Source organism: Camelus ferus, chromosome 5 (genome assembly GCF_009834535.1).
Source record: "Camelus ferus isolate YT-003-E chromosome 5, BCGSAC_Cfer_1.0, whole genome shotgun sequence".
Classification (NCBI taxonomy): domain Eukaryota; kingdom Metazoa; phylum Chordata; class Mammalia; order Artiodactyla; family Camelidae; genus Camelus; species Camelus ferus.
The window spans coordinates 83,570,871-83,586,267 of record NC_045700.1 but is presented as its reverse complement, the minus strand read 5'-3'; the positions used below and the strand labels follow the sequence as shown (position 1 = coordinate 83,586,267).

The 15,397-nt window shown below is 39.6% G+C and overlaps 1 protein-coding gene across 3 annotated transcripts in view; it reads left to right on the top strand.

Moving 5' to 3' along the window:
- Positions 1 to 11,817, top strand: part of PAX3 (paired box 3) — a 91,383-nt gene extending 79,566 nt beyond the window's left edge. For 2 of the 3 annotated variants that reach the window (XM_006186889.2, XM_032480339.1), the window contains exons 8-9: positions 9,530 to 9,776; positions 10,271 to 11,817. In XM_006186889.2, coding sequence (XP_006186951.2) covers positions 9,530 to 9,776; positions 10,271 to 10,305 — 282 coding nt within the window. In that variant the 3' untranslated portion in view covers positions 10,306 to 11,817. The remainder of the gene's footprint in view (positions 1 to 9,529; positions 9,777 to 10,270) is intronic. The other variant, XM_006186888.2, reaches the window with a different exon arrangement.
- Positions 11,818 to 15,397: the final 3,580 nt, after the last annotated feature.

Genomic DNA, 15,397 nt, shown 5'->3' with positions numbered 1-15,397 from the left:
CTCTCTATTAAGCTGATCCTCTATTTGTATGATTCTGTGGGAAAATTTCTAGTTAATTGTCAACCCTTCCATGATGTTTCTAGGCAGAATTTGTTTTAGTCTCTGTTGATGCCACATTAGAGTGTTTATACCTTGTTAAACACATACTACACTGTATTATGTTACAACACACCCATTCCCCCCTTGACTGTGAGCATCTACAGGCATGATACTAGGTCATAAGCATCTTCAAACACGCAGAAACCAAACAGTGTCTCCTAATAAAGGCTTGTTCCCCAATGTGGGCTCTTTGCAATAGCGGTTTGGGGGAAAAAAGGATTTTGAATCAACAATTCGGTAAACGCTACAAATTATATTCCTTTATCTTTCAGAATCTCAGTGCACACTAACCTACTAAAGGCTCTGACAAGTCTTGCAGTATAGAAACATGTTTGCTTAATTCAATGTCCTCTGATTTAACCATGGATCCCTTTTGTTGAGGATCAGACTACCAAGTTTTGAGGAACATTTCCTAGAAAGTACTGAATGAAAAAATGAGCAGAGTCCCAACTCATGATTTGTCCATTTCTAGAATGGTTCTTTTGATTTTCTTTTTCACTGGTGAATATTCCTTCTATTTAGTGTCTGATGTTACCTTCTGCTTCAGTACATTGTCAACCCTCCGTATTCAACCTTAGCAAGAAAAAGAGTAATTTTACAGAAGCTATAAACGTTTAATAATGTGTAGATAAGGCAGAAAAAGGGAATTAAAAAAAGAGGGCATTCCTGTTTAGTGAACTGACTGCAGTTTAGATTTAACTTACTGATCCGAGAAGGAGCCCCAGAGTCAAAAGCACTAGACCCCGATACTTAACAGCCGCTCACCAACTGTAAGTCTTCAGGTAAGTTGCTTAAACTGTCTCAGCTTCTGTTTCATCCTCTTGTTAAACTTGGAAGCTATTCCAAAGTAATCGTCCTATAGAGCTGTGCTGAGAAACAGTGCTCAAAAAAATTAAATGCTTTTTGATAAAGTAATAATTCTGTTGTATCAGGGCTTTTATTATTGTTTACTTTAAAATTTTGCATGGGCCTCTGACAAAAAAGCGCCATACTTCTGTTTGTCCCTGACAAAGATGGCAAATGTGGAAACTGAATAATATCAAGGGAAAGGCAGTTTCTTGGTGGACTGAAGTATTTCCAGGTATTCTACTTAGACATTTTAAAGACCTAGGGACTCGTATTTGTGCCCATTCAGACTGCAGTAATTGTAACGCACCTGGGATATGACAGTCCCCAGAAAGAAATGTACAAAAACTGGTTTTGCTTGACTAATTCAGACAACAGGCACATGAGACCCCACTACAATGAAAACAAGAGGCAACTGTTCTTCATTCCATGGGGCTAAGCGTGGGGAGGGGACGAGGTTGTCCTGTTGTTTCCTATTCTTACTCTTGTTTTGATTTATTGAAATACAATATTGACACAAACACATTAGAAAGGTCGACAGCCCCGCTTCTATGATATTAGATCCTTTCCTCAAAGGCAGGGGAATCTAATAGGCTGTGCTCCTCTCTTACCAGCAAAAGACAGAAGTAGCCAAAACAACAGGGGCACTAGAAAGGTTTTAGAAAATGAGGGGAAATCTAACTAAGTAATTTTGAATTAACTGATTGGGGAGTATTCTTTTTATCAGTAAATTATGAAGACTTTGTTTTGTCAAGATCTGTAGGAGCAGATTTAATTTCTGTAGCTTAAAGAACTATATACATGACCTCACTGTGGGCTCTGTAGATTGCCAGCCTACTTCGGGCTCCTTATGCATTAGGAGACAGAGCCACTGCCCCCAGATAAGTACATGTTTAGGTGGAAAAGCAACAGAGCATCTTTATTGGTCCAATGTCCTTGGAATCGGGAAGGGTGGGGGAATAAAGTAGGCAGGATTTTTGCTTAGCAGAATAGTGGCTTCTGGTTCTTGGGAGACGATTCTCAGATGTTGTCCCATATCCGTGGAGCTGTTACAAGTTTCCATGCACCTTAAACGAGGGCTTACTGTGCCCTAACATGAAACCTGTGAGACCAGCCAGAAAACATTTCCTGAAGGGGAAGTTCATTCTCAGACTTTTGTAAGGCTGTGCTCTGCTTTCCTGTGGTTAATAGGAACAGTTTTCCTGTATCTACTCATTAAATCAGTATCACTTGATCTTTTCAGTTGGCTCTTGTCTCTGTCCTGAGAACATACCTTCCTTCCCATGAAGAGAAGGCTAGGGAAGTTTCTCTTCCAAAATCTTCAGGTGTTTGGTCGATGGAGTCTTATGACATGGACTTTGGGGAGCCACAGGAATATTATCCTATATCACACATGGTCTGGAAGAAAGAAGAAATTTCATTGTTGAGCTGGGCAACTTTTTCCTTCCTTAGTGAGCTGGAATGTCTGCCCTCCACATGGTTAGAGTATTAGGTTGGAAGGGAAAGCTTTAGGGGAATGAAGACGCAGTGTAGCCCAGCATCCCCCTGCTTCAGAGGGGCAGCAGGCCCTTTTATTGAGGCATTATGGACAGCTAGGCTATTGTAAGGTTCTTTGTGAATCTCAGATAGAGGTAGGCAGTTAAGATTCAGCAAGGTTTGCCTTTGCCAAATCGTAATTAGGGTGAATTAGGTCTGCATTTCCTTGAATACAGGCTTAGCTTATGGGCAATTAGGGATAAAGTTTTAAATCTCATCTCATTGAAGTACAATGGGATGCCCAAGTGTAGAGCTTTTCCTTTTTTATATTTGGAATCCTAGGCCCCAAATTGTCAATTAATATTTAGCAAACATGAAGTCATCATGAAATTAAACCAAGATATACATTTAATTTTCCACAGTCGTGTTTTTAGACAGGTTTTTGAAACGATGGTAGGTTTGAGTGCTTACACTTTAGAGGGCTACTGTGGCTGTGAGAAATTTCCTGAAATGAGAAGAGTTAACAGCAGGTAATGTCATTCCTTCCAGAAGGAGTTGGAGACTCTCTGTGTTAAGTGATGAATGAGGGTATCTGACCCACATCTGTTTTACATTAGAATGGAACATTGCCCTGACATCGTTAGGAGCATTTGTCAAGATTCCCTGGACAGAGCTTCTGTAAATTACATGCTGCAAATGTGTCAGGGTCAGATAAGAGGATATCATTAACTCCCCCAAGTTTACTCAGGGCTCTGTCAGTCCGTCTTAATATGCTAACAGCCAACAATTTTCCTTGAGCTGTTTTGCTGTATTTTTCATTCATAGAAGAAAAAAATACGTATGCTACACCCTCCCCCCCAGTATCGCACATGTTCTTTTCTCATAAATCATATTAATTGTAGACATGGTCACAAAGCATATTAAATGCAGGCATGCGTAAATGAATTAAAACATATGAGAATTTTATTACAGCCCATGGTGGGTCTAACATAGTCATATGCCAACTGTATTAACTGGCGTACTTTTTCATTTAGGTGAAATGAGCTTTTTCATAATGGGCTTTGTTTTATTGATAATAGGTGGACACAATGTGATTGTTCATCGTTGTTTAGAAGGAAGCGCTATATGTATGTATATACGTATATATGCCTCTTACAAGCCATTTCTATGCTAATTTTTTGCCTCAATTTATATTTCAGTCATCAGTCTCTAAAGAATATTGCTCTCCATTTAACAGCTTAGATCTATTGATAAATAGGTATTCTAAAGAATTGACAGAGTAAAAGTCACTCTCTAACTGTCACAGAGCTGGAGATGAAAGCACACGTCACACTTAGAGTTTAGCTGAGACAGAACCCACTGTGCTCTTTAAAAACAGAACTTGAAAATACATGCACCATATGAACCACACTTGTCTGGCACTCATACTTTTTCATCATGTGTGGAACTTAGGTACTTGTAAAACGTTAGCAAAGGATTAAAATAAAAAATAAGGATATATTTAGCCAGACATTGTACATGCACTGGTTTTCTGTCTGGTTAGGTAAGGGTCCCCTATGCCTTTCCCATAACTCAGCAGCCATGAGCGTGGGTGAGAAGTTCACCATTCTTACCTTAAGAGAAACTTCTGCCTTCAGGCAACTTCCCTCTTACAGCTTTCAAACAGGCAGGGCAAAAATCTAATTATTTAGATGCTAATCAACTGCAGGATAATTCCTAAGGCACTTGAATCTGAAGACGACATTTTCAGGAAAGTCTCCACTGTTCAATTTTAGGCATTTTAGCCTCAAAGACACAGTTGCTGAAATTTAACCATTAGATGACTCCAGTACCACCTATGTTGGCAAAAAACATTTGGATAAATATTTGAATATTTTTGTTTGGTTCTGGAAATAAGCTATATCGAAATTTTAAGTTTATAATCATTAGACTTTTGGAGAAAAGGGTAGAAGCAAAAACAACAAAAAAACCCAAAAACCAAAAACCAAAACCCAAAATAAAAAAAAAAAACCCAAAACCCTTCTGTATCATACAAAGCTATAATTCACAATGGTTTTCTAAAATACAACTCAATGTGCATTATTGCTAAGTCAGAAGAAGAGCATTCAGTTACTTAAAAGCAAAAAAGAAAGTAAAGACACGAACCAGGATTCCTGCTAAGGAGAAAAAAGAAGCACCTAGACATACAGCATAATCTGCTAAATTATTTTAGATTTCTGATCAGCTCTGAGCACTTTTCGACTGACGGCAAAACCATAACACTTACGCCAAGGCAAATATTTTCCAGACACATTGTTTTAAATGTAAATCTTAATTTGGCTCATAGTTTTTTTCTTTTATCTTTTATATTTAATCTTATAATAGGAAAAATTAATTCAAGAGAAATATGGCATGAAGCAATTGTAGTCAGTTTTTCCTGAACCATATAATCTTCCAATCAAGATATAAACAACCTATTTGGAATTCTGAAACTTGAGAATGAGCTTCAGAAGACCTTCAAAAAACATCTCTAATAATGGGAATGATGGGGGAACCGGCTGAAGTCCCAGCTGATGATTCTAAGGGTTGAATTTGTTTTTAAAACAGTTTAGAAATGATGTCTGGGAAATGTTTTTGGAGGTAACAATTTAGCGATATACTTAATATATATATTTTTTCAGATGCCTCATCTAAGAGTTGTACTCAACTAAAAGTAAAAAGAAAATCTCCCACTTCCCTTCCCAAGGGGACAGAACAGAGATCTTTATAAAAGGGAAACGTTTCCTGTTCATTGCAGCTCCTGGACTTATCTGACATTTAATAAGAATGTGGTTGGTGTTCAGTAGACAGATCTAAGTAGCCCTGAGTTTCTTTCTTTTCCTTTGAAATTGTGAAAACCAGGCAATTATGTTTCCTCCTACCTCAAATTTAAAAAAATAAAATAAAATAAAATCAGGCAAAAACATTAACCCTGTAATAGAAATAGATTACTAATGGTTTATGAGGAAAAAGACCCTACTTTGCAACCAATGAGGATTTTATTTTAGGCTTTGAATTACAATTGCTGTAGGAATAGCATGTATGAAAGAAATCCCGACAATATTCTTAAAAAGAAAATATGACTGGAAGACATTCCATGACCATATTGGGGGAGTTCTAAGAAGTTTTGTTTAGCAACTTCTTTGTGCAGCAAAAAGAAATTTCCATAGCTCATCTTGAACCACATGAAATAGCAAAATAGCTTTTAAAGAAACATACAGAGAAGTGTAATGGGACCCTCCCATAGAGAGTTGAGGTTTTAAATTGTTAGGGGAAAATAATGCCTGTTGTATTGATAGTTATTTTTCTTTTTCAACACAGTTTTACTTTTTAATTTTTAAATTACAAGTTGTTAAAATGTACATTTCTCAGATTTTTATCAGTGTGAATCATTGAAATAAACTGAGTTTCTTTTTTGCATGAACAATAAGTTTTTATTTCTATGAGACAAATCCCCAGGAGTACGTTGCTGAATGGAATAACAATAGCATGGCTGTTTTTTAAGAAACCATTAAACTGTTATCCAAAGTGACTGTATGGTGGTACATTCCTACTAGTAATGTATGAGTTATTCAGTTTCTCTGCATCCTTATCAGCACTTGGTGTTAGTTATCACTATTTATTAATTTTCATTTCAGACCAAATGTAGGAAAGTATTAGTGCCTCTTTCCCCATCCTTACACAATTCTTGAGAAAGAAGTCACGATTACTGTCTCTTGGGCTCTGTATGGGAAGTCAAAGGGACCGAGGCTAGTGGGTCTCTGGTCCTCTTGATTTCCTGACCTTAGCCTCTGCAAGTATCGGGCTGCTGAGTCAAGGGCTACTGCTAAAGCAGGAGCTGTCACTAACTTCTGGTGTGTGACAGTATTAATGGTGACAGGAAGATCCAACAGGCATCCTTGTTCCATTCACACAGCAGCCATCCTTCCTAACCGGGTCTTCAGGACACTGTGCCCTGGCTCCTTTAAGGAGTCATCTTTCTCTTGCCCTAGAATATGACCTTGGCGGATAATACTATGTCTTTTCCATCCTCCAGTAGATATATTTCAAGGTCTTTCTGTCCTAAGGTATTTTCTAATTCAGCAACTGCAAAAAGTTGCTACATAAACATGATAAACTGAATTTTGCTTCAAGGAAGGACTCACTTTTTCTGTTTTAGGATCTTCAAGTTCTCTCCCTTCCACGGACAAAGTCATTGCTGCCTTCAGAGTCATGCAAACAAGAAGTGTCTGACAGAGGGTTAGAATGAGTTTATCACAAAAATGTACCTATAGCTCATGGGAGAGTGTGCACGTTTTAAATAAGATTCTGCTTTGATTCTACAACTGTAACTTTATATGGAGTGTTCCATTGCTCCCTTAAAGTGACATAGCATTAACAGAGTTTCAGGTAAGTATCTTCATGAAGGACACATTAATTAAAAATATATTTCCTTTCTATCCAGGACACTGGATATTTTTCTTCTCTGAATTGATACAGTTACAGAGCTGCTTTTCCTAAGTGCTAATTTTTTGCTTAGTACAGATTATTTACACAGTACAATATTTGTGCCCTGTGTCTTAATTCCCCTTTCATTAAAAAAAAAAATCACATTTTTATTATTTTTATTTTCCTTATCCATTCTTGCTCATCAGGCCAGTACACAGAGAGGTACCCCTGACTTGAAAGGAGTGTATTTGGCACTGAACAACATCTTTTTTAAAGAGTTAGATATTAGTAATTTGGGCTGAAATAAAATATTTAATAAATTAGTATATCTATTGAAGTTTATGAATTTTCCAAATATGTACTGTAAAATCATCTATATGAACTCAAAGAATGGCAAAAAAATATATATATAGATGGAAGAACATTCAGAAAAAAATTTAAATCCATTTTGGGTTCAGATTTTTAAAATGAGAAAATAAAGTGATTAACTTACTGTAAGCAGCAACGTGTGAGAGCCCATGTTCCAGTGACTTTCCATCCTCCTGGAGCTGTGACTATCGATTCTTACCTTATTCTATGGCTTTCATTTTCCCCAAATCCCCAATAAAACAAAACTATGCTCTGAAACATAGTGGTTTTTTTGGAATATGAGTAATTTTTAGAGATTTAAAAAAAACCCTCAAGCTCAAGAAAATTTAGATCCCTTGAAATACCTTTAAAAATTTGAATATGACTGTGTTGCTTTCTGCACCCTGGCCCCCTTCCCATGTGCTCACACATGCAGGACTTCAAGTGAAAGGGAGGCAAGGAAATGGGAACAGGGACTGGGGAAAGGTGAGGGAGTCCGTGGCTTGTTAAAATGGACCAAGAAAGGGTAATTCATAGAAGGTGGTGAACAGCTTCTCTTTTGTCCCCTCCCCTGCTTTTTTTTTTTGTTTTTTGGGGCTAATTGAAGATGGATCAGTTTAAAGTTTATTTCAAGAAGATTTTGTTTAGCTATGAGGATTATGCATACCTTTCCCAAAGGAGATTGTGGCCTCAATTGGTTTTGGAATCTAATTTCTGGAATGCAAGATTCACCCCTCCCTCTTGCCTTGCTGGTACCCCTCCACCCAGGATTCTGTGGTCTGAGTTACCTTGGTGGGTGACACAAGGCCTACAGTCAGGGTTGAGTTTCATTCCTGCCCTCTCCGCTTGTTATTTGTACCCTTTAATCTCCATATGCCTCAGACTTCCTAAAATACAGCAGGATAAGGATGGACATGTGCAATGGTGGCCCCTGCACTGAAATAATTTGTAAGCAGGTGACATTTTCTGGAGGCTCTTCACCCACCTCTTCAGTTTCTCCTGCAGTTGCTTTTTGAGCCCTGCCACTGACTTGGATAAAGTTGAGAAAAATCACTTCCTCTCTTGGGTGGCAGTTTTCCAGCTGCAAAATTAATTATCCACTTGCTTCCATCACAAGGTGTTGTAAGGGTCAGCGAGCTGGAGTTTGTTAAACTCGTCACCGTGCTAATCGGAAAGTTGTTCTGTTAGTACAGCTTTGTTTTTTTTTTTTTTTTTTTAAAGTTCTCTTACTCTCCAGAGCTATTTAAAAAACCGAGTGGACTATTTTAGAACATGTTTGCATTTCAGGCTCTTTAAAAAAACACTTCTTATCTATGGAAATGTTAGTTTAGAGAAGTGAAAGGATTAAGTCATGGAGGCAGTTCCTCGGAGACTCATTTACCATCCATCCATTCATTCAGTACCTACTATGTGCCAAGCACTCTGTCAGGTGTGGGAGATTTAAAGGTCTGTAAGTTACTCCCCTCCGAAGTCTCACAATTCAAAGTAGGTGACCAAGCACTGATTACATGATGGGAGGGGTGAGGAAAAAGCAAGGGAATATCAGGGAAGGAGTACTTACTTCTAATTACTGAAGGATGGCCAAGACAGGGAGAGGAATTTTCTTGAGAGGGAGCTCTATGAAAAAAGGCAGAGATCTCAAAACACACAAAAAGAATTTGATTTGGCCTCATTCAACTTGAAAAAAAAAAAAACCAACCAAATGCCTGTTTAAAATGACGTGTGTAGTGTCTATAATGAAAAAGAACATGAAAAGGAAGATATATACGTATAACTGAATCACCAGAAATTAACACATTGTGAACCAACAATACTTCAGTAAAAAAATAAAATAAATAAACTGAGTTGAATTTTAAAAAATGACACGTAAAACTTCCAGTCGTAATATTTGGTTAAACATTATTCATTACAAAGAGATACAATTTCTCCGACCCTTTGTCCTTCTGTCCCTGTGTCCCTGCATCCTTCCTTTCTTTCCCCTTCTTTGAATTTCCAGTCTGATTTTATCACTTGGGACACAGTGTAATCTCTCTCCTACCCTCTCTCCTTCCTTCTTTTTCTTTTCCCTTCCTCCCCTTCCATCCTTCCCCTTTCCCCCTCTCCTTTTTTTCCTGAAACGGCAGTCAGATGTTATCATTGGGTGTGGTGTAATATCTCTGCCAATTTGGATTGATGTCACCATCTCTGGGACAGCTCTTTAACAGACTTCCAAAGAAATGAAACTTGGCCTTTTCCATTTATCCTGTTGGCTGCAGGCTAGGGTCTGGTCCTCCTTGCATTTCTCACTTCTTCCCAATCTGCCTGTTTGTTTTAGGTAATGGGACTCCTGACCAACCACGGCGGGGTACCCCATCAGCCCCAGACCGACTATGCGCTCTCACCTCTCACTGGGGGTCTGGAACCTACCACCACGGTGTCGGCCAGCTGCAGTCAGAGACTAGACCATATGAAGAGCTTGGACAGTCTCCCGACATCTCAGTCTTATTGTCCACCCACCTACAGCACCACGGGCTACAGCATGGACCCAGTTACAGGCTACCAATATGGCCAGTATGGACAAAGTAAGCCTTGGACTTTCTAGGGGGTAGTTTGTCCTGGAAGGGTGAAGGCTTTGAACTCTTCCTTGAGAATGGGGAGGTGGCAGCAAGATTAAGCCTTCCATCCCGGTATCAGTTGTGCAGCAGAGCCAGCTGGTTGCTCCAGCAAGGGCTTCCTTGTATAATTATTTTCTTAACTGATGTCAACAACATCTTGCGGTTATTAATTGCTGAGACGTGAAAGCTGATTGCCACTAGGTAAAACACAAGGGTTGGCCCAAATGAAATAACCCCTGGCATTAGAAACACATGTTCTTAATGAGGTCAGCTCAAGGATCATATGGGGTATAATCCCAAAGACACAGAGTTCTGTCAAACTTGTCTCAGGAATAAAAATATTAGTCTCGATCCTTTGATACCCCGGTATTAAATATGACATTGTCAGCCTGTAGCTGATTTTGCCCCTTGCTGGGAATTGTCCCAGCCTGACCTGAAAAGCTGCCTGTGTTTTCTTACAGGTGCCTTTCATTATCTCAAGCCAGATATCGCGTAAGTGAACCGTCCAGTTGGAGCTAAAACTGGCCCTATTTCCAGTCTCCACAGCCTAGACATGAAGAATTTGCTCAGAAAAAAAAAAAAAATCACCCTCTTGGGGGGCAGTCTCATCAGGAGACAAAGGAGAGTGATTGATTTTCTTTCTCCAGTAGTTGGTTTCAAATTCTTTTGAACGTGTTGGACAAAAGCAGTGGAGAAAAGGAAGACCCGGAACAATAAAAGACAAATGCAACATTTTAAGGCAATGATTTAACATGGCTACATATCAAATATCCCAACTCTTTAGTACTGATGATCAAGGAGCTAAAACATTCCATTTGTGTGTGTGTGTGTGTGTGTGTGTGTGTGTGTGTGTGTATGTGCGCGCGTACACGTGTGATTTATCTCGACTGGTTTGGGCAAGCAGACTGTTCTGAAATACAGTCAGAGGAAATTCGAAAGTAAAATGTGTTTGATGTCCAACGCTGACACGTCCACAACTTTAAAACTGCTCACTCCGTGAAGCAGGATCGGAGGAATCCTTGACTTCTACACACTGGAAATGGATATAAAAATAAATGCCACCGTTTTTAGGAAGTTAGACTAGATGTAAAGGACCTCCCCAATAAATTATTTGTTATCTTATCCTCATTTGTAATTCACTTGTCAATTACAGGTCCTGGGTGGACACGTCTTGTTAACAGGATGTGGGGGAACGGGAAGAAAAGCTTGTTTCCTTTCTCAGTGTGGGAGAGGTGTGTGACATTTGCCCAATTTATTTTCATTTGGAAGCCAACCTGGGCAGGGGGTAGGGTGTGGTGAAGAAGTGATTTGCATTCCCACAGCTGCTTATCAGTGTGCAATACTGTGTACCTCACAGAGCTTTGGCAATGGCCAGGGCTATGGAAACAGAATCAGAACTTATTTTTGCAGGTGCTTTATTTTCGCAGCCCATGATTCACTGTGGGAGAATGAGTGAATGAAGAACAGTGATCTTTGCCATTTGCTGGACAACCAACACCCGGCTTGCTCCTTTTGATTAGAGACCATGTTCTAGAAAAATGCTTTTAAAATGACTACGTTTACATTCTTCTCTTTTCTATGAAAGGCAGGGCAACCACAGAAATGTCCACGTGGCTCTCATGCAGTTTTAAATTATACAATAATATCCGACATTAAAAGATTATAGGAACTGAGGTTTACATACGTTTGTGTGGTGACATTTTAGAATGTCAATAAATTTTTTTGAGATGTTAAGAGGAACAAGAAGGTGAAAGGCAGTGTTATTTATTTCTTTCTATTCTTGGAATCATGAACGAGGTAGACACAAATACATTCCTTTTAGAGCTAAGAACTATGATGTAGTGAGTTAGTGAGACTAGACATAGTCCTGAGTTGAGTTCCTGCGTTGGTCTTAGAGGGTGATGGATCAAGAGAAGAGCTATCTGTGCTGCAGCCTCAACCAACAACAATGTGTTGTAAAAATGTCATTCATGTAAAAAGTGCAGTAAATATTTACTATTTATAATGAATAAACAGTTATGAAAACTTGCGCAACACTGCTTTTTTGGGGGAACTGGTGAATGCAGTATTAATAAAAACTTGGAAATGGGGAACCAACAAACTATCTGCTTCACTTCTAGTGCCTTTTCGATCAGACTGTCACATGGACGAATAAGGTTACACGACCCACAACTGTGTTCTCTCGAAGCAGCTTGGGTGGACATACTTGAAGGACTGAAGTTTGTATTTTCACGGATGTGGAGTCTAGAAAAGCCCCTCAAGCTCACCTTCCTCTCTCCTTGGTTCTCTTAGAGCTATCAGCGCCCTTCACTGGCACGTGGAAGTGTGTTTTCCCACAGAGTACTTAATTCCGTCTTCATTGCCAACAGTCATATCCACTGAGATTTTTACTGAAAGTTCTTATGTTTTATTTTGTTTTAGAAACTTTCTTGAATCGTCATTGAAAAAAACATTGCTGCCTATTTTATCCATTTTTCCTCCCTCCCTCCTTTCTTCTCTTCCATCTTTTCCCCTCCCCTCTTCTTTCCCCTCCCTCCTTTCCTTTAACACTTATTTATTTTATTTGATTTATTTTAAAATTCTTTAAAACATTTTATTTATTAATTTTTTTGAAGGGGGAGGTAATTAGGTTTATTTATTTATTTTTAGAGGAGGTACTGGGGATTGAACCCAGGACCTTGTGCACGCTAAGCATGCATTCTAGAGCTTGAGCTGTACCCTCGCCCTCTAAACACTTAGTTAATGAGAATCTAAATGCACAGGGTGTGGTGCTTGGCTCTGGTGTTATAGCAGTACTTACAACCTAGTAGGCAAGGCAGAGAAGTAAATATACGGCTACAAGAAAGAATGAGGGCTCTTTTTATTGGGGAAATGATCATAATACTCTTTGAAGCTCTTATTTGTATTAACTTATTTATTCCTCCCAACATCTTACATGAGGCAGGTGATGCCATGAGTATTCTATGTGAGATCGCCCAATGGCAGACCTGGGATTTGGGACACCCAGGCTGTCCAAGTTCAGAGCCTATGAGCTTAAAATCACACTCTCTGCTTCCCCAAGGCCAGACTGGTATGAGAGAAACTTATAATCAGAAAGATCTAAAGGGGTGCTGCCCAGCTGTATGGCTATTTAAATTAAAAGTAATTAAAAGTAAATAAGTAAATAAAAGTAAAACAAATAAAATTAAAAAGTCAGTTGAACTAGTCACATCCCCAGTATGCAATAACCACATGTGGCCAGAAGCTACCATACTGGGCAGTGATTAAGAACATTCCCATTGTTGCAGAAAGTTCTGTTGGTTGGTGCTGATCTGAACCATGTGAGTTCATCTTTTAAAAATGACAAGGAGTAGACATGCAGTAGATAAAAATGTCCAAATTCTTTAAATGCTTTAAGGTCTTTTTAGCACGCACATTCATCCTTCCAAATATATCGCCCCTTTTCTGACAATTATCTATCCCAAAAACAACACAAGAGGAAAGGAAGGTAATCCTTACTGAACACTTACTTTTGTTATCTCGCTTAATCTTCACAAAATCCTTGTGAGGGGGGCATTATTAGCCCCAATTTACAGAAAAATGGACTGAGGTCCAGAGTTGTTCATTGGTTTGGCCAAAGTCACACATGGTCAGAAACAGCAGAAGCAGGCTCTGACTTCTGCCCAACCTGAGGGCAGAACTCATTATGATTTCACTGTTTGCAGTACTTACTTCATTATGTCAGTCTATTCTCATGCCAAACTCAGGTTGAAAACAGGCATTTAGAAGAAAAAAAATCATTCACTCCCGATACACGAGAGACATGCTATCAGGATGCGGGATTATTCAATAGAAAATGATCTTACGTATCACTTTCCCTTCCCTCCTGATCTCAGAGCTTGCCGTGTGTGGCTCATCTCTCTTTTTGATGTACTTTATACCCTTCTCTCATTTCTGCATGTCTCTGAAATCTGTTGCTCTGCTCATATTTCTTACGTTGACAGTCTCTGTAGATCACTTTTTCTTTGACATTTTTTTTTGGTCTAATCCATCTCCAGGGAAATGGGGATCTGACATCCCCCAGTCCTAACCCCAGCAGTCGGGATCCCTGCTCTCGCCCACTGGGACAGGCAGCCCTCAGGACTTTGACATCTTGGCATTCAACTGAGTTCAAACCTGACTGTGTGCGAAGGGCTTCCCCTCTGTCCATGTAGTTACAGAATTTAATTCGAAAGCTTTAAATATAAAAACTGAAATTTAGAGTTTAAAATTATTAAATCGTGGATATACTGATGCCAGCGGACGGGTCATTCCTTGGCAGCAATTTCCCAGAGATAGATATATTTTACATCTGTGATGGAAACAAACATATTGCTTTAGGCTTTTAATTAGCCCAATTTTGAAATGCACTTTCACACACACTTGGATATTTAGGGAACGTCCTTACATTAGACGAGATGTTCATTAATGTTGGCATATGGAACCAGCGACATGGACCAGGTCACTGGCTCACGGTTGTGAGTTTAGAAAGAGACTGAAATGGGGGAGGGAGACGGATTAATTCATGCCCTTTTTGTGGACATGCTGTGGAAGAATCAATCCTGAAACTGCATAATTGTTGCATGGAACCAGAACCAAGATCTCTGTAGAAGGACATCCATTTTGAGGATGGGGACTTGGACCTCAACCATTCTGAGTAAATGATTTTTGGTGTTTAATCATTTATGGATAAGGAGAGCTGGCGTCAGACCTCAAGGAGCAGAACAAAGGCAAGTGACATTTATACAAAGAGATCCACAGGCCAGCCTCAGCCCTGGACAAGCACTCATGGATCCAAAATCACTGTTAGGTGATACATGAGAGGATAGGAGGAAAGAGGGCTTGGTTTAGGCTTCTTGCCGAATGCCAGTGATGTAGGCTAGTTCTATCTTCTTCATAGATCCACTCTTTGACACTGCTGACCCCTGTAGCCCCAGGGCCTAGTGCCATGCCTGACCTGTAATGAGGACTCGGCACCTGCTAGTTAAACACATGAACAAATAAGTGAATGGCCCTCTTATACCATCCTAACACGATCTTCTGAAGAAGGGTCTCAACCTCAAGGGTGTGTGAATAGGGGTGCATAGGTTTGATATTATTATAGCCCCTGAGGTATAGGGGCCAGGCCTTTTGGCCCACGTAAAAGCAAAGGCACATGGCATTGGTGCAGAGTCTTAGGACAAGAGTGTGCGGGCTAACAGAGGGCCTCGCAAATCCCTGAGAAGCTGTATTTCTGATGTTTCCGACTGATGCAGGTGCCCATGGTGGTGATTTTTTTAGATTCGAAGAGGATTAGAATGGAAAAGGGAAATAATCAGTTGGTTTATTGCTTAGAGCGCTGGTTCTTAGCCCTGGCTGTGTAGTAATCTGAGGAATTATATAAATAAAAGGCTAGTGCCTGGGCCTTGACCACTGGACTCAGAATCCACAGGGATGTGTGCAAGGAAGATTTATGAGGCAAGAACTCAGAAAGAAGACTTTGGCTGCCTTGAAACCTCGGTCCCTCTTGACCAGGAAACTAACGGATGAGTTATCGGAGACCTGAAGCAGTGGTCAGAGTCATACACAAC